The sequence below is a fragment of the Oryza glaberrima genome, chromosome 8, assembly GCF_000147395.1.
Source record: "Oryza glaberrima chromosome 8, OglaRS2, whole genome shotgun sequence".
In the NCBI taxonomy this organism is placed as follows: Eukaryota; Viridiplantae; Streptophyta; class Magnoliopsida; order Poales; family Poaceae; genus Oryza; species Oryza glaberrima.
Genome location: NC_068333.1, coordinates 21,850,045 through 21,873,010, shown reverse-complemented (window position 1 = coordinate 21,873,010; position 22,966 = coordinate 21,850,045). Strand labels below are relative to the sequence as shown.

The following is a 22,966-nucleotide window of genomic DNA, read 5'->3' as shown; positions in this document are numbered from 1 at the left end:
TCGTGATGATAATGGATTACACCGTCTAGTCGAGACTTTATTCGTGGATACGGTTGGCTGGCATTTGTGAGCATCTGGAATCAATTTCTATCAGAGTCCACACAAAAGGGAAGATGTGTCCATTTTGCCAGGTAATTTATCTGCAGTTTGTATATTTGATGTGAAATCATGAAGTGTGTTGACAAACAGTATAGACCATTTAGTGTTTCCATGTACAAACAATCTTCGTGTAGGAAGACCATACTACAACAGTTGCCTAAGAGCAGCATATGAGCATCCCCACAACAGTAATGAAAATGATTTACAGGTATACAGAAGCAGTAGGAGATTGACCGGTGAAACGATTGTCAGGCCATGGAAACTTCAAGAGAGGACTTTGCAAGCCACAGCAAGCCAGGATCGTTCCTTTTCAGTACCAAGTAAGTCTCTGCACGACCAATCTCATCCGAGACGACATCCTCACAGAAACCAATCAGTTCAAGGACCTCCATTGCAGCTGTTTTTGGGGAGGTGAAACAATTAGGAAGTTAGTTAGAGTAGATTTTGGGAGACCTGAAGAAAAAAAAAAGAGCTTATAAAGTAAATAGATACCTTTGTAGTTCGCCACACTCTTTTGGAACTGTGGATTGGACTGCATATTTGAAAAATGAAGAATTTATTTTAGTGGACCAATGGAACCTAATAAAAGAGCATAAGAACAGCCAAGCATACTTTACGCAGTCTCCTGTACTTGATATCATGTGGATGCTCTATCACATTCTTGATGATCTTAAAGAGTGTTTGAAGAGCAGAAGTTGCCTCTGCAGGTGTTGCTTGTGAGCGAAGCATTTCAATGGCCTTCTGGAGGCGTGCACAGAGGGCTGCCACTGGTTCTTCAATCCTCTGGAGCTCAATGATGTTTGAATTAGCAGCATGATCATCAGGATCAGGCTCAGATTTTGATATTGTCGAGTTTCTGCTCTGTTCAGTCTCCACTTCCATCTTGTTTCCACATTCTTCTACAACAGCTTCGCATGTAGTTTCATCAGACCTGTCAATTCCCAGCTTCTTATTCAGAATAGCATTTGAGGAATCATCAGGATCAGGTTCAGAATTCAGAACTGCGAAGTTACTTCCCAATTCAGTCTCTACTTCCATCTTGTTTACAGGTTCGGGAATAAATTTGCTAGTACCATTATCATCAGGATCAGGTTCTCCATTCTGCTTCCCATCAATCCTCAACTCCCAGCTAAGAATATCAACATTTGAGGAATCATCAGGGTCAGGTTCTAGGCAACCAGCAGTGCTCTGCTGGCGAATATCATCAGGGTCAGGCTCTGAGTGACTAATGGTATCTTGTTCTGTAAATGATCTAGAAACTGAGGACCAAGATGCCCCAGTCCCTACATCCACGTTCATGTCATCATTATCATCTGGGTCTGGCTCCACCTTAGCGTTCTCCTGAGAAAAATCTTGACCAACATCATCTGGATCAAGCTCAAATTTTGTGCCAGGCACAAGAATTTCATTTCCAGATATAGTAACGCTGTCTTTGGAACTCTCTAAATCCGCTGATGCATTCAAAAAACGCTTATAAGCAGCAGACCCAGACAACACACGAGCACTTGCCAGTGAACTGGATCCTCCTCCAAGTTTGTGGCCAACAACAACACTGTCTGGCTCCAGAACAAATTCGTCTTCATAGGAATCGAAGATTTTGCGACCACTCAGCACATGACCTCTTGACTTGGTCCAGTCCAAGGAAGCTGCTTCATCATTCAACTGAAATTGGCATTGTATTAAAGAACAGATTAACTCAAAAACATAAAGAGACAGTAGCCGACTATGAAAGGATTGTCTAGGAAAAAAAATCACCTGCTTATTAAGAGCAAAAAATTTTGCATCGTGCTCAGAGTGCACCATGTGTGCCTGAAATCACCAAGTGCAAGTGTAAGATACAATAGGCATGATTACAGAGGACAAACGGAAGATCTGCATAAGAAATCTCCATTTCATGAAAGCAGAAAACCAAGAAGGCATACAAATTCATGGAGTAGAGTTCTCTTGATACTTTCATATTTCCTAAATCCTTTCAAGTCATCAGTTCGTAGGCGAAGGGATATCTCCTCTCCCATGTTCTGTATTAACAATAAGGAAGACATGATGATATAACCTCAGAAATTGTTGTGTAATAAGTATACATGTGTGCAGTAGTAAAAAGCTTATGCAGTTATACTAACCTTATTGAAGCCTAGAATGCATTTTGGACTGACGCCTACATACCCTACTGGTGCCATTTCAGTCATGATTCCCACTCGCCATCTATGCTGAAAAGGCCAACAGGATAACTGTAAAATAACGAATGTACACAAAAATAAAAAGCAGAAACGCCACTTGAAAATATTGCTACCTTGTTCATGATCGCAATTATGCCTGGGTCACATGCTAGCATGTGCATTCTTTTCAGAGCTTCTGAAGGTGGAGGATTCAACTGGCATCAAACAAAAGGCACGTAAGCAAAACTCGATAGTTCAAGATGCTGTGATTGGCCTATCCATTATCATAAAAATCAGGCATATCTGTTTTTTCTACTAGCATGCATGTGTTTTTTTACGAAAGAATGAGGTATATATGAAAATAATGTCTAGTGTTCAAATCTAATGTACTATATATGATAATCCTATAGCAAGTTACAGGAATCATATACTGATTTCATTATAATTGTCATAGTGAACTCATTCATTTCATACATATACTGATTTCATTATAATTATTATAGTGAGGTCATGTCATGAAATGAGAAGGTGTTAACTATGAAAATAAAATGAGCACACCACATTGTTTAACGTTGTCTTTTCACAAAGTTTTGGACAGAAACCAGTGCAAACTGCACAATGGTCCAATTCCTTCAAACTATTTAATCCACAATTTATAGTGTGCATACTGTTCAAATGGAACACTTCGTGCACTGCTTGCATCCTAATTCAAGCAGGAAATTGCGAGAGTTCAGACTTCAAAGGAAAATGTGCGCGCTAAGGTTTATGATAATCCGCGAGGAGACAAATGATATGTGGAGTATGGAAGGAGCGGATTGGCATGCCTACATGAACTGTTTCTTATAGATTTCAGAAAGCACATAGGGAGTAGAGGCTAACTAACCTCAATCCCAGGTAAGTGAAGTGTCCGAAAATCACAGAAGATGTATTGGCCCTGTGGAAGTTTGAGTGGAACTTGGGGCCTGCCTGATGTCCGTTGCCTCAGCCGTTGTTCTTCCTCCTCAAATCCAATTATCCGTAGATCTGTTCTTTTGCCATTGTCCGATACTTCCTCGATTTCATCATTAAAAACACCCATCATTCTAATAGGCTTCCCCTGTAGCAAACAAATGATTGAATATAAATTATTCCATTCTCCATTATAATATCCATAATGTAGCAACATATTGCTAAGCAAGTACCACTCTTGTGCATCTTACATCACTAATAGCAGCTTCTTTCAATGTCAAAACTGAATGAGGGACAGAAAACGGTGTGATCAGCTTGGAGCCTTTGTTTGTAGACTGCGGAACAATAAGCTTCAATGTCTCTGGGTTAACACTAGTCAAATCCTGCAAAAGTTGCCCGAATTCTTTCACCGTACAGCTCGGGTCGGCATCGACATCGAGCTGTCTGCCTCTCCAAGTGACTGAAATCCGAGCTATTCTCTTCTCTTCCATCTTATTCCTAATAAGAAAAAAACACGTTATGCTATCAAACTAACTTCATAGTATGATGATGTTATAACAGAAGATCATAGTGGCACCTACCAAGAAGTTATCAACAAGACAGGGAAGAAAAAAAAATTACTACCCTATCTTGCTATATCAATATGAAAGCATAAGACCACTGCATCTAATGAGCAGGGGGCGGCTGAACCATCGATTTTATTTTGGGGCAGCTTAAGTTGCTACTCCAGTAGTACTACACCACGCGCCAAAAAATTCCAGAATAAAAACTGGATGCTTAATTTGAGGAAAATATTATAAATCAATCAGAGCCCCGTATGGCTCAGCCAAGCAGGAGGGGATGGGAATACCTTTCGATTCGATTCCCAGCCGAGATTGGGGCACGTGGAATTGAAGGAGGTCAGCGGCGTCGCACCACTCGCCCCCCTCCCTCAAAAAAAATCCTTCTCGTCGGCCGCCGCGCCGCGATCACACCGGTCGCACCGCGGATCGGGAGGCAGGCAGAGAAGCGCACGGCGATGGCGGCTGCGCACTCGCGCACGCGCCGCGGTGGAGGAGGAGGGAAGACGAGCGAGGCGGCTGCGCCCCCCTCGAGGGGAGAGGGGAGGAGGGATTTTTTTTTTTTTTTTTTGGGGGCGGAGGCGAGCGAACGGAATGTTCCAGAAGGCGGCGGCGGCCGTACGGCACTCGGAGGTAAGGAGGGACGACGATTCTGTTCGCCGGAGGAAGGTTTATAAACGCCGTCGGTCTCCTGGTGATTGCGTAATAGCTGACGCCGTCCATCTTGCTACCCTTCTTTTACCGCAATTTGTTTTATCAAATAAATTCTAATCCTATCTTACTATAAACTTATACCCCACTAACTCTTTAAGCTTAATATACAAAGATGCCATATCGTCATCCACTAATTAACAAGATGCCACATCATCATCCACTAACCATCATCATATTTAAAACATCATGCAAACATGCTATATCTTTATAGTTTTTATAATTTAAGAGATTTCATATACAAACATGTTAAATTATCATTCAACATAATTCACTTAATGTTTCAATGTATATCTTTATTATATTTTATGATATCCTATATACTTATATAGTCATCCTCACTTAGGTAGTGCTTAAATGATTAATCTATGGTACAAATTATCTTTCTTATTTTTTCCTCTAATTAAGTCATATCACATCAATTGTTTTAGCCTTTAGATAATTAATCTACGGTCAAAACTATCTCCATAATTTTCTTCTTCCATAAAGTCATACCACCTTACTTTTTACGTTTGAATTACCATTCTACATACTATTTAAATTTAAATTATCATAAACCACATTAATTTACTTAATCTGATATTATCTAGCTATCTTACACGTTATTTTTTATTGTTATCGTACTAAATTTCCGCAGCAATGCACGGGGTTTCACCTAGTACTACAATAATAACAGTGCCCATCGGTTGGCTTATACGTAGAATAAGCCAAACGGCATATCTATAAACAATAAATTATTTGTGAATAAAACTTTTTTATACGTGTTCTTAGTGATCTAAATGCAAATGCTGAAAAATAAACTTCGATGAAAAAACTTTACAATCAACTCCAAATTTAAAATTGAAAATTTAAATTTTGGCTGATAAGTATAAAAAGATGAGACCGCATATTTGGTTTCTGTGTAGTATTCCAAAAGTTTCATATGTGTATAGCATCTTTGCTCATATACTAGTATTTGATGGTTGAGAGTGTTATTGCTTCTTTTATTGGATAATGAAGCCTAGTTGTGGCCTACGAACATAAATATATGATTTTGATGTTCAGTGTTAAATTTACTCGCATGAAAAATTACCTTTGTAGCAAAATGTCACATATGCTCAGCAAAAATAACGATTTCCACATTTTTTAGGTTGTTACTGCTGTGATTATTAACTTGCAATACCAGGTGATTTTTTATAGGAGTAATATGGGAAACATATACTCCCTCCGCCCTAAAAAAAACTCAATCTAGACATACTCCTAGGGATGGCAATGGGTCGGGTTGGACACGGGTAGAGCGATTCCACGCTCGACCCGAGACCCACGTGCTCGTGCCCGACCCATGCCTGCAAGGTCTATCGGGCAAAATCCTATGCCCGTGCCCATACCCGTCGGGCACGGGTATGCCCGATGGGTACCCATCAGGCCTGCCTCTCCGTGCGCCACCACCGCCGTCGTGCGACGCCGTCTGTGCCGTGCGCCGCCACCGCCGTCGTGCGTCGCCGCCAACGCCGCCGTGCGCCACCGCCTGAGCCGTGCGCCGTGCGACGCCGCCTACTCCTGTGCGTCGATCCACCGCCGCCGACGCCAACCACGCAGCCGCCGCCACCACCGCTGCCAGCCGCGCGGCCGCCGCCATCACCGCTAGCCCGCGCGCGCCCCCGCTGCCAGCTGCAGCACCGCAACCGCCGCTAGTTCACGCCGCCACCGCAGCCGCCGCTAGCCCGCACCGCCACCGCAGCCGCCGTTAGCCCGCGTCACCACCGCCGCCAGCCGCGCAACCGCCGCTAGCCCGCGCCGCCATCGCTGCCAGCCGCAGCTGCCGCTAGCACGTGTCGCCAGCCACCATGGGGATTGGGGTAGGAGAAGGGGGTGGGGATTAGGTTAGGGTTTGGTGAGAGTATATATATGTCCCTGGCTAGTGGGCCAAATGGGCCAAAAGAAAAGGGTACGAGGAATAAGAGATGGGTCAAAATTAGCAAACACATTTGTTCGGGTCGGGCATGGGTTATCCGCGGGTAAAAAAACAATACTGGCTACTGCCCACTATGTTCTCGGGTCTCGGGCCGGCATGCCCACAGGCAAAATATTACACCCATGCCCACGCCCATCGGGCCGAGTATCCGCGGATACCCGAATCCGTGGATAAAATTGCCATCCCTACATACTCCTGTCTAGATTCGTGGTACTATAAAACATCAAATCCAATACAAGGTTAAGTATTTTTTAGCACGGAGGAAGTATAGAACAGCAAAGCGAGGAAGGCACTTCTACTGCAAACAGATTCAAGTTGAAACTGGGAGACATCTAGAGAAGATATATTAGTACCGAGGACTTTAATTTGTACCTCGAGTATCTCTTTGGAACTGTTTAGATTGTAGCCAAAATAAACCTTACTAAATTTTGACAATACCAAAATTTGGCAAGATGGTAATATTGCCAAAATTTTAATAGGATTTATTATGTATTTACCAAATTTAGCAACAAACTAAACGTAGACATTTTTCTAATAATTTTATCAGAAAATAATATGTTTAAAAATGATATCAAAGTAAACAGATTTGTTCTGGCTATGTTTAGTTGATACCCTCAAAATTTTGGACACCAAACGGTCCTATCCACATCATTAAACCATACTTAATTCCATGCTTTGTAATCCCTTGTTTTCTTGATTAATCTTGCAGCACTCCCTCCTTCACCACACATTGGACAGAAACTACCATTTTTCACATCCCAAAATGGTGACACTGATGATCATCAGGATTCTAGTAAGTTTGGGCTGACTGAGTCTGAATGCAAAGCAGATGAAGGACCAAGCAAATCTAACGACTTGCGAGACTTGCAGAGCCATGGACTGGAGAGATGAAGTGACCAGCTTCATTTCGAAGGAATTACACCACTGTTCCCCATTTACTAGGTCAACGCCCGGGCTGACCGATGACACTAACAAAGTACAACAGAAAATTTCACCATTCTACTCCCTCCATTTTAGAATAAGGCCCTGTTTAAATCCTACACAAAAATTTTACACCATGTCGCATTAAACATTTGAACACCTACATAAAGTATTAAATATAGTCTTAGAAAAATAACTAATTACACAGATTGTGACTAATTTGCGAGACAAATCTTTTAAGCCTAATTGCTCCATTATTTGATAATGTGGTGCTACAGTAAACATTTGTTAATGACATATTAATTATGCTTAATAAATTCATCTCGCGGTTTACTAACGGATTCTGTAATTAGTTTTTTATTAGTGTCCAAACACCCCATGCGTCACCCTATATAATATCCGATGTGACATGCTAAAGCTTTACCCCTCTGGATCTAAACACCCCATAAATCAACCATTTCACACGAATCTACACATGCTATGTTTAATTTTATGTATAAAAGTTAGCTTATTTTAGAACAGGCAGAGAATGTGCTATATATATACCTCGTAGATCCATATGTACATGATAGGCGTATATACTTTCATTTTGTTGTACGAAGTTCCTCTCGGAACAAGCTTGACATCTTGTGCCTTCTTTTCTGGCCCTTCAGCCTATGGTCCCCGGGATTGATTCCGTCGCCTTGCCAATTGCCAAGCAGTGAAGCAAAGCACAATGCCTTGCCCCTTTTTTGTTTCCTTTTGCGTTTGTGCAATTCTGAAAGTCCAGAGTTGGATACATTGAAATCTAAGTTTTTGTTCATGAATTTGAATTGATATATTACCACGTCTGCATTCTGATCTCGTTTGGTTGCCTGTGTCCCTGTGTGTTGCAATTGGCTAAATTATTTTGTTGATATGCGAAAACATGCCCTACCAATACTTTTAGAAGTTGAATAGTGCACATATGGTTTTGGTTTGAAACCAAATAATTGGCATTGCCAATTTCCAATTTGATACTTTCTAGATTCTACTAAATGTTTGGTTCCAAATTAGTTCTGCTGACCAACCAACCTAGGCCGTGTTCTTTGCAATATTATCCCAACTTCAATTACTCATTTCTCACATGTATGTTTCTCAAACTATTAAACGTAGTTTTTATAAAAATATTATTTTAAAAATCATATTAATATTATATTTAAGTTTTTTAACTGATACTTAATTAATCGTGTCATTAGGTTGTTCTGTTTTGCGTGTTAGGAGGAAAGGTTTCCAACCTTAACCAATTAACACAACCCTAAAGACCACAAGTCTTCATTCGCTTCCAGAACCTTCTTGCATCTAATCTGCGATGTGCAGTTGAACCTTCCAAAATTCATCCTGTAATTAAGTTATTTACAACGACTATATTCACTATTCCCATACATACAGTAGACCATAGAGATGATGGTCTTCTTAATTTAAACCGACTCCAAGCTTCTCCACTCCTCCAGAACCTTCCAAAATATAAAAACCATAACCAACCAACTGACATGTGGGCCCGACGACTCGTCAAGTCGTCCATCTCCCAACTCCCCCGCTCCCGCTGGTTCGAGCCCCTGGTAGAACGTTCGAGAACCCCATCTCCCCCTTATATATCGCCCCCTTCTTCCCCATCCTTCTCCAATCGAATCGCACACGCCACGCGAGCTCCCTCTCCTAAAGCCCTAACCCTAGCCTCCAAGTCGTCGTCCTCCGGAAGCTTCCGGCCTCCGCCGCCGCCGCAGCGCCATGGCCTCGGAGACGGAGACGTTCGCCTTCCAGGCGGAGATCAACCAGCTGCTGTCGCTCATCATCAACACGTTCTACTCCAACAAGGAGATCTTCCTCCGCGAGCTCATCTCCAACTCCTCCGATGTAAGTGCCCTCGGTTTACTGGTTCAGATCTGCACGCGCGCGCGTTAGAAGGGCCTTTTTTTGGTCCGATTGGTAGATCGGTTTGTTCACCCAATCTGGTTCTGTGTGTTGTGATGTGTGTGGGTGTGTGAGGGGGTTTGCACTGCAGCACTGGTTACTGGTTACTGAGACATCATCCCAACATAAATCTGCGATGTGGTGTTTCACTCCCCATTTTTTAAGATTATGTTTCGATTCCGACGTTAATTACGTTTCTCAGTGTATCAATCTGTGGATCATGCTCGCAGTACTTAATTTTGTTAGTGTAATAATCTGTGGATCATGCGGTCCTTAATTTTGTTAAGAGTCCTGAATTTTGCTGCTGATTAGAATGTTATAAACATAACTGCAGGCATAGGCAGCATTATCTGTCATTGTTCTGCTAATTAATCTCGTAGCATTATTTACGATTGCTCTGATAAAGTCGCATCTGAAAAGTCTCACATGCTTTGAGTGTTGATGTTTAAATGTTGTAAAACATATCCCCTATAAACATGGAGGGTTGTTATTTTGCTAGTTATCATTTATTTGTCATTTATTTTGCTAGTTATGTCACATTCTAAATTGATAGGAGGGTTTGACCATATATAAGACAAAAACACCCGACTAGTGCTTTATTTTGCTGATTCATTGTTAAAATTGCCTCTATGAAACAAAAACACCCAACCAGTGCTTTACTTTGCTGATTCATTGTTAAAATTGACCCTATGGAACAAAAACACCCAACCAGTGCTTTACTCTGCTGATTCATTGTTAAAATTGCCCCTATGAACTGAGGATTGGTCTGGTTCTCTATCCTGCCAAAAATGTGGTAAATCCCGAAATCTTTGGAGTTGCTAAATTTGGGTAGGGTAGAGATGTCCCATTTGGTGTCAAGATTGAGCTGTGAGAATAGATGGGGATAGCTGAACTTTTGGTGTGGAAACATTATTAAATTATTGTCGGATAGTGAATTGGAATTGCTAGCTGCTTTCATACAAAACCGGCCACTTATCTTATGCTTTTGTGTTCTGCAGGCGTTGGACAAGATCAGGTTCGAGAGCTTGACGGACAAGAGCAAGCTGGATGCTCAGCCAGAGCTGTTCATCCATATTGTTCCTGACAAGGCCTCCAACACACTGTCGATCATTGACAGTGGTATTGGTATGACCAAGTCAGATCTTGTGAACAACCTGGGTACCATTGCCAGGTCAGGGACTAAGGAGTTTATGGAGGCACTGGCTGCTGGTGCTGATGTGTCCATGATTGGTCAGTTCGGTGTTGGATTCTACTCTGCCTACCTTGTTGCCGAGAGAGTAGTTGTGACCACCAAGCACAACGATGACGAGCAGTATGTGTGGGAGTCTCAGGCTGGTGGGTCCTTCACTGTCACACGTGACACATCTGGGGAGCAGCTTGGGAGGGGTACTAAGATCACCCTCTACCTCAAGGATGATCAGGTACTAACAGAATTTCATTGAATTCTTGTTCAATTTGTGCTGCTTGTATTGCTGAATGCCCTTATAGTTTATGAATGTGGCTTGCTATTGATAAATGCATCAACTAGTAATTCTGTCCTCGTAGGATTATTACGAATATTGTTGGTACTTGATTTTATAGCCACTTTTAGAAAGAACATGTTGATGTGCCTCAAGTTTTCACCATAGGCATGCTTGAGCCAGGTGCTTAATCGGTCTGTTTAAGACATAAAAAATGTCTCTATGTAGGGGCATTTGGTGAATTGATTGAACAGAATGAACATATTTTTACTTCTATGTAGGAGTTTTCTGATTGGAATTCACACACTGTTGACATTGTGATAATCTAGATAGATGCCTTAACATTTCGAACTCCTGCTGTGAAAATTATGTTAGTATGTTTCTGCCTTGGATGTTATGAGTAATCATGTTACACATGTACTTAGGATCTATAAGCTTATTGTTGAGCTCATAAACTGATTGTGTATGCATTTTTTTTCCTTGGGTCTGGTTTTGTGTCAGTTTGATGTGTGGTTGTCTAATACTTCCTCTGTTTCACAATGTAAGTCATTCTAGCATTTCCCATATTCATAGTGATATTAATGAATTTAGACATATATCTCTATCTCTATCTAGATTCATTAACATTAATATGAATATGGGAAATGCTAAAATGACTTACATTGTAAAACGGAGGGAGTACTATGAATTAATTAGTAACAAGTATTACTGTTCTACTGTTGTGAATTTTTAGAATCACCTGAACTCCTAAGTTGAACTGTGAAATGTGCTATAAGGTGTCCTGGCTCTAATGTGTTCATTTGTTATTGACAACTTGCTCATGCTTCCTGCAGTTGGAATACCTTGAAGAGCGCCGCCTCAAGGACCTGATCAAGAAGCACTCTGAGTTTATCAGCTACCCTATCTCTTTATGGACTGAGAAGACCACTGAGAAGGAAATTTCTGATGATGAAGATGAGGAAGAGAAGAAGGATGCTGAGGAGGGCAAGGTTGAGGATGTTGATGAAGAGAAGGAAGAAAAGGAGAAGAAAAAGAAGAAGATCAAGGAGGTTTCTCATGAGTGGTCCCTGGTCAACAAACAGAAGCCTATCTGGATGAGGAAGCCTGAGGAGATCACTAAGGAGGAGTATGCTGCTTTCTACAAGTCCCTGACAAACGACTGGGAGGAGCATCTTGCTGTCAAGCACTTCTCTGTGGAGGGTCAGCTGGAATTCAAAGCTGTTCTCTTTGTTCCCAAGAGGGCACCATTCGACCTCTTTGATACGAGGAAGAAGCTCAACAACATCAAGCTCTACGTCCGCCGAGTCTTCATCATGGACAACTGTGAGGAGCTGATCCCTGAGTGGCTGAGCTTTGTCAAGGGCATTGTTGACTCCGAGGATCTTCCCCTCAACATCTCCCGTGAGATGCTGCAGCAGAACAAGATTCTCAAGGTCATCAGGAAGAACCTTGTCAAGAAGTGCGTTGAGCTCTTCTTCGAGATTGCTGAGAACAAGGAAGACTACAACAAGTTCTATGAAGCCTTCTCCAAGAACCTCAAGCTCGGTATCCACGAGGACTCCACCAACAGAAACAAGATTGCCGAGCTCCTGAGGTACCACTCCACCAAGAGCGGCGATGAGCTGACCAGCCTCAAGGATTACGTGACGAGGATGAAGGAAGGCCAGAACGACATATACTACATCACCGGCGAGAGCAAGAAGGCCGTGGAGAACTCCCCCTTCTTGGAGAAGCTGAAGAAGAAGGGTTACGAGGTCCTCTACATGGTTGATGCCATCGACGAGTATGCTGTTGGCCAGCTCAAGGAGTTTGAGGGCAAGAAGCTCGTCTCTGCCACCAAGGAGGGACTCAAGCTTGATGAGAGCGAGGACGAGAAGAAGCGGAAGGAGGAGCTCAAGGAGAAGTTCGAGGGTCTCTGCAAGGTCATCAAGGAGGTGCTCGGAGACAAGGTCGAGAAGGTGGTGGTCTCGGACCGTGTGGTGGACTCCCCGTGCTGCCTCGTCACCGGCGAGTATGGCTGGACGGCCAACATGGAGAGGATCATGAAGGCCCAGGCGCTGAGGGACTCGAGCATGGCCGGGTACATGTCGAGCAAGAAGACGATGGAGATCAACCCGGAGAACGCCATCATGGAGGAGCTCCGCCAGCGCGCCGACGCCGACAAGAACGACAAGTCCGTCAAGGACCTCGTCTTGCTCCTCTTCGAGACGGCCCTCCTCACCTCCGGCTTCAGCCTCGACGACCCCAACACCTTCGGCAGCAGGATCCACCGCATGCTCAAGCTCGGCCTGAGCATCGACGAGGACGAGACGGCGGAGGCCGACACCGACATGCCGCCGCTCGAGGACGACGCCGGCGAGAGCAAGATGGAGGAGGTCGACTAAGCGGGTTTCCTTTTTTTTTCCCCTCTCGTCAAATCCTTCGCAGCGAAAGTACACCATGGAGCATTGGAGCTAGCTTATCTGTTTTACCTTTTGAACATCGCGTTGTTGGGTCGGTTCGGTTTATTTTGTGCGATTTGCTTTACCTTTACCTAGCCTGCAATGCATGGGGCTAGAATGTGCTATGGGTTCTCGAACTGCGTACGTTAATTATATTGCTAAATATGAGTATTATATTAGTGTCCTCATGAGTTGTCTATTTTTTCCTTTGCAAGTTAGATGTATCAATTAATTTTGCGAATATTCTTCTGCCTCAATTCCACCTTCGAGCACCAGCTTTGCAATTTACAGTTACAGAAACATATGATTGCGTAGTGTGAATGGGAGATCTTGTCACGCTGATCAAATTGATCAACAGCAACGGGAGGAGTTCATTGCAGCGAATGCCCTTGGCAATTTATACTGTGCTTTGTTGGTGGTTTGCTTGCTCTGGTGTTTGTTGGCGATTGCCCGTTGGCGTCCAATCCTTGCAGCTGATTTCTTTGGTATCCTTGGAGCACCTGATGAAAATTTCTTCAGCTCACGATAACAATTAAATATATCTGTTTTCTGTTAGCAATAACAATCAACTTTTTCTTCAGAGCAAACAATCGACTGTTTCTTCAGAGCAGCTCACTCCGGATTACCTGACAAAAACACAATTAGGACTAGTAGGTACCTGACAAAAACCAAAAAACAACATGACACTCGGTCCTCGTTCATATTCACATCAGCTAAATTTTATACTTCCTCTTCATCATATTATAAATCACATAGTAGAAAAAACATAGTAGCATCTATAACACAAAATAAACATATCATTACAATATATTCAATGTTAAATTTAATGAAACTATTTTTCTATAAAATTGGTTAAATTTAAAAAGCTTGACTAGAAAAAAAATCAAAACAAATTACAATATGAAACAGAGAGTAACAAACACTGCTAACAGACGAGTCTCGAAGACCATGAAGTGGGATTATGTGTCTACGCTTATGCACGTATAGCATATTGTCATTGGATCTTCTATAAGGGTCAAGGAAACACGACCGCTGAAAAAATTCTGATGATTTAAATAAGTTTTGCCTATGTTTTGATGCTCAAGGAAATTGATGGTCAAGGAAACAAGACCAACTGAATAACTTCTGATGAATTTTAAGTTTTGGCCTGTAAAGACAGATGCTGTGACATAATCCATCTTTGGCGTTATGGCAATTTCAATCAGCTCTGAAGCATAACGAGCATAGTATTTTGCTATCTGGGGCTTATGAGTTATGATGTTCTAACCACATTTCCGATAACTTGTAAGCATTAAGCAATATACCCACCAGTGCCACCACTTCCATTGCTCAAAAGCGTAAAGTCAATATCAGGCTTCTGCAAGAATCTTAAACCTATCGTGTCCATTTCCTGATGCCAGACCTCTCTGCACAACTTGCCTCGCCTCCAGAACATCGAACCATTTACCAGCAGCAGCATAAATGTCAGAAATCAAAACATGGCAGCCAGACTGCTGGGCGTTGAGATTGAGGCTATGGATCTCACTCTGAACTCTTTCAGCCACATCAAATCTCTTGTGCATTCGACAGGCACCCAGTAGAGCGCCGAAAACCATGACATCGGGTGCCATCGGCATGCTCCGGATCAACTCCTCTGCCTCTTCAAGAAGCCCTGCTCGGCCTAACATGTCAACCATGCAACCATAGTGCTTCACCTCCGGCTGCACTCCGCAGGTAGACGCCATGCTCTGGAAGCACCGTCGACCTTCATCCACCAGCCCACCGTGGGCACAAGCTGTGAGCACACCGACAAACGTTATGTCGTTCGGCTTTTCACCCGTTCTCTTCATCTGTTCAAATGCGTCTACGGAATCCCGAGCATTGCCGTTCATTGCCAACCCGGTGATGAGCGCGTTCCAGGCCGAGACGTTCTTTCGGTCCAGGGAGTGGAAAATTTTGACAGCAATGTCAGTTCTCCCGCACTTGGCATACATGTCAATAAGAGCAGCACCAAGATTGTACTCGTTGTTGAGCACCATTTTGTGCTTGTCGATGAAGGCATGGACCCATCTTCCTTCTTCCAGTGCTGTTAAATTTGCGCATGCTGAAAGCACACTCACCATGGTCACCTCATTCGGCTGTACATTGCTCTCAGTCTGCATTGCGCGAAATAGCTCAAGGGTATCCTGATAGCGTCCAGCCTGAGCATACCCTGAAATCATGCATGTCCAGGAAACCACATCCTTCTCTGGCATGACATCGAACAACTCCCTCGCGCCATCCATGTCGCTGTTCACTGAATAACCCCGGAGCATTGCATTCCATGACACCAGATTCCTGACCGGCATCTCATCGAACATCTTCCTCGCTAGCGGCAGCAGCCCGTGGCGCGCGAACCCTGTCACCATGGAGTTCCATGTCACGACATTCCTCCCAATAGCTGGCATCCGATCGAACATCTCCCTTGCCACATCCAGCTCACCGGCCGCGGCATAGCCCCCCACCATGGTGCTCCAGGACACCCCATTCCTCCGTGGCATTTCGTCGAACACCCTCTTGGCACTCTCCATCTCCCCGCACTTCACGTAGCCACCGATCACCGTGTTCCACGACACCACGTCCGCGACCCCGGCGCACGACCCGAACACCTCCCGCATCGACGCCGCGTCCCGGAGCGCGCCGTACATCGCGAGGAGCGCGTTGACGACGAAGACATCCGCCAAGAACCCGCGCCGGACGGCCTGCGCGTGCGCCTGCGCGCCCGTGCGCGGGAAGGCCGGGAGCTTACCCGCCGAACCGAGGAGGGGCGGCAAGGTGAACCTGTCAGGGACGAGCCCGCACCGGAGGAGGGAGGAGAAGGCGGCGAAGGAGAGGCGCGGGGACGCGGAGGAGGCGGAGGCGCGGATGAGGATGTTGTGGAGGAAGGTGGCGGAGGAGGAGGGGAAGAGCGGGAAGTGGACGGCGCACAGGGCGGCGGCGAGGTGGGGGTGGGAAGGGAGGAGCGGGACGATGCGGCGGAGGTGGGCGGGGCACCGGCGGAGGTCGCCGGAGACGACGAGGCGGCCGAGGAGGAGCGGGAGGAGGTGAGGCGGCGGCGCCATTTTTATCTTCTTTTTTTTTTCTCGCCGCGTGGAGGGGAGAAGGCTTTATTTGAATATTTGAAAGCTTGTGATTAACGTGAGCCGTTGGATGCGCATCGGATGGCTGAGATCAGATAAAGCTGGAGAAAAAGAAACATTTATCACTAGCTACTGGTTTTTCTATACTACTGTATGAGTGGAAAATTGTACACATTTTATGTGCAGAACTTTCATTAGTACAGAGTTAGGCTTATCCTAAGTATTTAAATTTGATCATGTTTATATGAAAATATGGTAACATCTACAATATCAAATTAGTTTCATTAAATCATCATTATATATATATATTTATATATATATATTTATATATATATATTTATTTATAGGGTTTTTTTAAATGATGCTATATTTTTCTATAAACATGATCAATCTTGAAAATATTTGACTTGGTACAAAGCTAAAATGGCTTTTTAGTATGATGAAACGGAGGAAGTACATTGCAAGTCAACAGCACTATTTTAAAAGAAAAACATTAACACAATGTATATATCTAAGTAAACTGCGGCTCATCTGGAAGACGAGGTATTCAGGGAGGGATGTGCATGATAGAAAGCAGAGAATCTGAATGCTTTGCACTAGAGATTCATGTCATTTTGTCTACTATCAAATTTAACAATGAATGCACTCTACCTGACTTCGAACCAGAACCCAAAACAAAAGAGAACATTTTATTTACTATGTTAGCTAGATGTTCATAAGCCATGCTCCAATTTCTATGTTCAGCTATCCTTGTTCTCAGCTGCCAATCTTCAAAGCTTGATTGCCTTTGATTTTTACATTTGCCACGCTAGCCAGTGCGCTCAGAGGCTCTGAATCCACCATAGTTGATTTCTTGACAGGATCAACAAGGTCAAGCCTCTTCTGCAGCTTCCTCCTTTTGTATGTGAAAGGGTACCTATGACCTTCTTCAACTTCTGTAACTGACTGGCTGGCAGGAGTCTTCAGCTTCAATCCTTCTGGGTAACGCATTGTTTCAGACTGCTCCAATAGGTGTTTGTAAGGGCCAGCGGTGTCTGTACCAAGGGTCAACACCTCAGAAATACTTTCAGCAGTTTTCAGACCATGCGTCATGTATCCATTTGTTTGATGACAATCAGTATTCCTTGTAAATGGATCAGGAGAACTTTCAGGAATTACGGCATTTTGTTGACCAAAGTTCTTCAAAAGGTTCTTCTCGTGGGGTGCTTCATTGCAATATTCCGGACTATGTTTGGTTGTTGACTGATGGAAGGAATTCGGCATTCGAGAATAGTAACCCCTTTTAAGCTCCTCTGGAACCATAATTTGCACTCCAAACGGACTTTCAACTGAGTGAGGGTAAGTATCAAGTGTGCCTTCTCTTTGGTAGGGACGCACATGTAGATTTCTCAAAGTACTCTTGCTTGTGTTTATGTGGTAGCAATAAGCTGAATTCATCGCAAAACCATGAACATCCAGTGCAGAAGCGCAAGGTAAGCTGGAGACCTGTATTCCCAGTTGGTCTGCTAGCATCGGTTCTGGTGTACGATGAATTCCTTCATTGTGATCAATGAGGGAAGCACAATCGGTCTTTATTTTCAGCACACCTTTGGGCAATCTAATACATGTAGTAAGCTCACCAGGAAAATGAAAGACAGGACTCTTCAATGAGCTCATTTCCATTGATTTGTCTCTGTAGACTATTCCCTTGCGCTTGGCTGAACAATGAGTGGTTACTGTCCCATCCATTCGTTTGGTTCGCTTCAAAGGTGGAAGGGTTGCATCTTTAACCTCATTGGCAATTGATAGACTTCTATTGAAAGGAGAACCGCTTATGTCAACACCTGTGAGGGGATCTTCATGTCTTCTGTCATTCCAACTGTTAACCTTACCCTGAAGACCAGTACTCGCCCCACATTGTCCTCCTACCTTGTCCATGGATGCAAACTTGAAAATCATGCCATCATGATGGGACTTCAGAAAATGATAATATCTTCGTCTTTCAAAGATCATCAGTAATTCTCTAGCCTGGGAAACTTCTGGAGAATAAAACCCACCATTCAATCTGTGGAAGAAGCTCTTCATTGGACTCCCAAAGAACAGGTCACTGCCACTAAACAGCTCCTTCATTGTTACAAAGAAATCATGTTGGTCCATGTCTGGGAGATAGGCTGCTAGACGGAATCTATCATCTTCTGTTAGACATAAGTTCCATGTCTCCAAAGAAAGAATATCATTCAATTCAGGCAAATCATAAAGCCCATAAGGGACACTACAGATCTGATCTCCAGACTTTGCAAGCTCACAATTGACCTCTTCATGTTCATAGTCATCGGATTCATGAATAGGAAAGCTCTGAAGCAGCATTTTCTCCTCTTGTGTAATGTCCTCGTCTCCACAGCTGTAAGCCCGCTCTTCTGTAGGCGCACAACTTGCTACCTTCACAATGCCCATTGATCGAAGGAAGAGGTGCAATGCTCCGATCGGTATCAGAGATAATCATAGAGACGAAAGTCAACAGTGTGTCCAGCACAATACCATACTATCCGACGGAAGATCCCTGTGAAGAAAAAGGAAAAGAAAAACAAGGAATATCAGCATCACAATTCATCTATAATTCAATTTGAAGACCATATTTCATGACCTCATGCACCAAGTAGGCTGGAAGGAAATACATTGCAGAGCGAAGCCTAAATAATTCCTGGAAATAGAATGCTATACTGGCCTTTATTTGTTTAAAACATTGGGTGTCATCTCAATTTCCATTTAGCAGCACAGAGATATACTGGTTGTTGGTAAGCACTAGTATGTTACAACTTATAACTGGGAGGGCAGCATTGTCTAGTCCAGTAACCAAACTGATTACACATAAATCAGAAATGCTTCCGCTTGCGAATAGCACCACCATATAGACATCATGTCTGACAGTCTGAGACAAGCTAAAAATGCTAGGCATTCTCAAAGCAAGGGTTTTTCAACAGTAAAACACACCGCAAATTTATCAACAAATTCTCACGATCACGGATCACCACAAAAACTCGCCCATTTCTTACCCAGGAGCGGCTACTCCGCGAGAATCACACACCTATTCGCCCCAATTTCACGCCAAACCAAACCCCCAAAACAAAAACAAAAAAACTCAAAATCCCCATACAAACCACACCATCCCACCGAATCGGGGGGCATCGCGATTCACCGAAAGTCAGCGCCGCCGCTCCACGCGCCGGAGCCAAGCACGAGGTAAACCACGGGTACCACCACCACCACCAACATACATGTACCCCAACCAATCCGCAACCCCTCGGCGCTGACCCCAACCCTAGTACCCAGTACCCACCCAACCACCGATCGATCCGTCGATCGAATCGTCCCACGGCGCGGAATTCGGTAAGGCAACAGAGGAAGGAAAGGGGATCACTCACCGGCTGCGGCGGCGGATCGGCGGCGAGGAGAGGGAGGAGGAGGGGAAAGGCGAGGAGGAATTTGTCGCGGGGAGGGGGGGGGGGGGGGGGGGGGGGACACGCACCGACGCGTGCGTGCGTGGTGGCTACTGCTACTGTGGCGCCGCGCTGTTTGCTTGGCTGTGGCAGCGGCAGCGAGAGGGGTGTGTTTGCTTCCATTTTGGCAGCGACTGCGAGTGCGAGAGGTCTTCCCTTGCTTGCCATCTCCAGCAGCGGAGAACACGCGGAGACACGACCTGAAAAAAAAAAAGCGCCTCTTTTGTTTCAGTCCTCTCCTCACCATCTCTTTTTTTTTTCTTTTTTTTTTTTTTTTGCTCAGTGCTCTCACGAGTCAAAGTTACGGCCTCAGTCCTCTCCTCACCATCTCTCTCTCTCTCTCTTTTTTTTTTTTTTTTTTTTGCTCAGTGCTCTCACAAGTCAAGGTTACGGCCGCTTTTTTTTTTTCTAGCTTGTTGTGGGCAGTTCTCAGGACTGTTAAATTTTTTTTGGCCGTGGATCCCGTGCTAAGATTTGTGCTGAGACATTTTGCTATTGTATCTAAACCATTTTTTCACAAACTAGTGGCACTAGCCAGTTTCACCATTGCATGTTTATGTTAGATTTCTTTAAGTTTTTAGGAAAAAAGGGTTCTTACCCAATTTACCCAAAAAACTGTCCAAAAATTGATTAAACCAATGAATTTCGGTCAACGCCAAGCTAAAATAATTGATCTGTTTTCACAAACCGTTCGCCGGCGATTTCATAAAAAAAACGAGCGGTTTTCGAAAAAAAAATTGATTTTGTGAGCCCTGGCCCGGTCAATGATAGTTCTTTTTTTTTCACCTCATAATATTCGCTTTGAAAAATACGATGGCCTATATTAAATCTAGGACTAAGGCTCAGATAGATGGGTTCCACCGTAAAGAAACAAATCGGTCGAACTTTAAATTTTGAGAGTTTGAACTAGTGGTACCAATATAGTTAGCACATGATTACAAACTTTGCATGTAAAATTCGGTTTTACCATGTGCAGCTGTGGCGTGAAACTCATTTTTGTAAGAAATGCATATCTTTGTTTCTCTTGGCCATTCCACGTGATCCCATGTGTTATCGATTGTTTTTCTACATCAAGGGTAACCTTTGTTCAGTAACATGTAATATATTGGATCTTGGAGAGCAAAATCAATTTACTCTAAGAGCTAATTGAAGCAATCCAAGATAACTTCGTAGCAAATCAAAGTTATTTAAGAAAGAAGTGGAGACAATTTTATAGCAAATAGAAGTTATTTCAAGAGCAAATCTTAGAACTGATTGTTATTTCTCGATGAAAAACTAAACATGGAAAGATATATGCACTAGTAATTCAAATAAGAGCATGTACATTAACCGACAGTAGTACAATCACCTCTCCTTTAGTGATAAGTTAGAGAACGGAGATTAAGAAAGTAAGTAGAAATGATTAGTCACCAGTTATACACGTGCTCAATGGAAAAAAGAATGCAAGGTAACAATGCAGCTAACAGGTATGCTTTAAAGATAGTTGCTTACTCTTCTCAAGGCCGTACATCCATATGTATAAAGCGTAAATCTAAAAGACGTGAATATTAGAGAAGGATCTAATATCAAATAATTAGAAGGGGTGAGGCTTCGAACCTAGTTCGTCTAGTCCACCACCTTGTGGAGCTAGCCGGAAGACCCCTGGGCGTTTCTCGTGTAAAGCGTAAATCTGCTCAGGGTCTTCAAAATTTAGGGCTCCCAAATCTATAAGTACTAGTACTAATTAGTTATCCAATCTAATAAACACTATTGCAAGTATGAAAAAGCCCAACAAGCTATTCTAGCATCCATGATAAAGTCCAAACAACAAGCTAAATTCTCTCGTTACCTCGTTTGATCAAACCAACATGCACCGCACACCGCACTTACTCGCCTTCTTGGCTCCTCTGAATCCCATCACCACTACAAATTTACCCCTTTTTTCAAACAATTAATGCTACCTAAGACTAGGCAATGGGCACGAACAGACGTCACAAATGAACATGCTCCCAACCGCCGCCACACTTGCTGGTTTTTGTTTGGGGCATTTGCAAATTTGCCACTGGTTTTTTCAATTTTGCAAGGATGCCACTCGAATGACATTTCCAGTGGCATTTTTTCAATTATCTAGTGGCAGTTTTGCAATAACGATTCAAAACAGTGGTAAATTTGCAATTGCCCCTTTTTGTTTCTGACTTCTACGTGCCTACGACTATATGTCGCCAGCCATGACAGTGTGCACCGTGCATGATTATGACTACCCGCCATCGGCCACCACGGCTTTCAAATTTTAGGACCCAATACGTATATTCGCACCAGGGGCCTCTGATTTCTAGTTATGGCCCTGACTCTTCTATTGACCTTGCCCTGACCCAATTCTCCCTTGTTGGAGAGTGGTTTTACATACTTACCTTTCTATCCTATTAATGACCACATGTGTTTCCCTATTCACTCATTTATCTCGCTTCTTTTGTTGCTTGTCCAGCTCTCAAGGCATGATCAATGCCACATAGTTGCCAAGTCAGTTGGAGACATCTTTTTTAGCATGGTGCTTGACATTGGCATAGGCCTTTAGGAGACTAGCAAGAGAATGGTGGTGGATAGCAAATGGTGCAAATGCATATTGGGCATCGATTGGGTTGGATAAAAAGGTAAAAGCAAACATTATCGCAAGGTGGTTCTTTACTAAAATTCCACTATAAAATTAGCCACCATTAGACCAGGATTCACATGATTTAGATAGTCAAATATGCAAGAAAGCATCATATATGTACTGAGCTGAATGCCTGAATGGGCTAATGCCCAATGGTTAGTAGATACGAAAGTCACATATTGATATTGATTTGATACGAAACCTACTTTTACACTAATGTTATGATTTTACTAAAGCTTGCTAATACTGACACAAAATAATGGGAAAAAAATATGTTTTAAATACCATACCAACGTCTAAATTAAATTGATTGGGCCTTTTTATAACCAGAGAGAGAGTTTCACTTTATTTCCACAGGTTGTTATTTGGCTGATATCTAAACATTGAAATTTAAAACTGTATAAACAACCGAACACTCCAAGATTGAGCTGCAAAGTGAAAACATCGGTACACATATAGGATTGAGAAGCCGAGCTAATGCGGAAGTAGCTATGCCTTGAGAAGTAGGGAGTTCAGCCAAATGGCTATGCAAATATGTAGTGGGCTGAATGGGCTAGCGTGCATGACTGGTTTGTAGT

At 43.3% G+C, this 22,966-nt stretch overlaps 4 protein-coding genes across 4 annotated transcripts; 1 reads left to right on the top strand and 3 right to left on the bottom strand.

The window, feature by feature from the left end:
• Positions 1 to 98: 98 nt before the first annotated feature.
• Positions 99 to 4,408, bottom strand: LOC127781913 (uncharacterized). The gene is made up of 10 exons (XM_052308982.1): positions 4,054 to 4,408; positions 3,455 to 3,701; positions 3,139 to 3,351; positions 2,390 to 2,470; positions 2,220 to 2,306; positions 2,022 to 2,117; positions 1,855 to 1,908; positions 712 to 1,761; positions 592 to 631; positions 99 to 496 (listed from the first exon to the last, which is right to left on the bottom strand). The coding sequence occupies exons 2-10, from the start codon at positions 3,692 to 3,694 to the stop codon at positions 348 to 350; spliced, it is 2,010 nt and encodes a 669-aa protein (XP_052164942.1). The 5' UTR covers positions 3,695 to 3,701; positions 4,054 to 4,408; the 3' UTR covers positions 99 to 347.
• Positions 4,409 to 8,974: 4,566 nt separating this feature from the next.
• On the top strand, positions 8,975 to 13,370 carry LOC127781569 (heat shock protein 81-1). Its single transcript, XM_052308538.1, has 3 exons — positions 8,975 to 9,224; positions 10,280 to 10,702; positions 11,575 to 13,370. The coding sequence occupies exons 1-3, from the start codon at positions 9,099 to 9,101 to the stop codon at positions 13,123 to 13,125; spliced, it is 2,100 nt and encodes a 699-aa protein (XP_052164498.1). The 5' UTR covers positions 8,975 to 9,098; the 3' UTR covers positions 13,126 to 13,370.
• An 81-nt stretch (positions 13,371 to 13,451) lies between these two features.
• On the bottom strand, positions 13,452 to 16,523 carry LOC127781570 (pentatricopeptide repeat-containing protein At2g44880-like). The gene is given in 2 exon segments (XM_052308539.1): positions 13,452 to 14,586; positions 14,589 to 16,523. Coding segments are annotated over 2 exon segments (1,704 nt in total). The 5' UTR covers positions 16,263 to 16,523; the 3' UTR covers positions 13,452 to 14,556.
• A 234-nt stretch (positions 16,524 to 16,757) lies between these two features.
• Positions 16,758 to 19,885, bottom strand: LOC127783218 (uncharacterized). The gene is made up of 2 exons (XM_052310452.1): positions 19,682 to 19,885; positions 16,758 to 18,819 (listed from the first exon to the last, which is right to left on the bottom strand). Exon 2 carries the CDS (start codon positions 18,711 to 18,713, stop codon positions 17,037 to 17,039), a length of 1,677 nt encoding a protein of 558 aa, XP_052166412.1. The 5' UTR covers positions 18,714 to 18,819; positions 19,682 to 19,885; the 3' UTR covers positions 16,758 to 17,036.
• Positions 19,886 to 22,966: the final 3,081 nt, after the last annotated feature.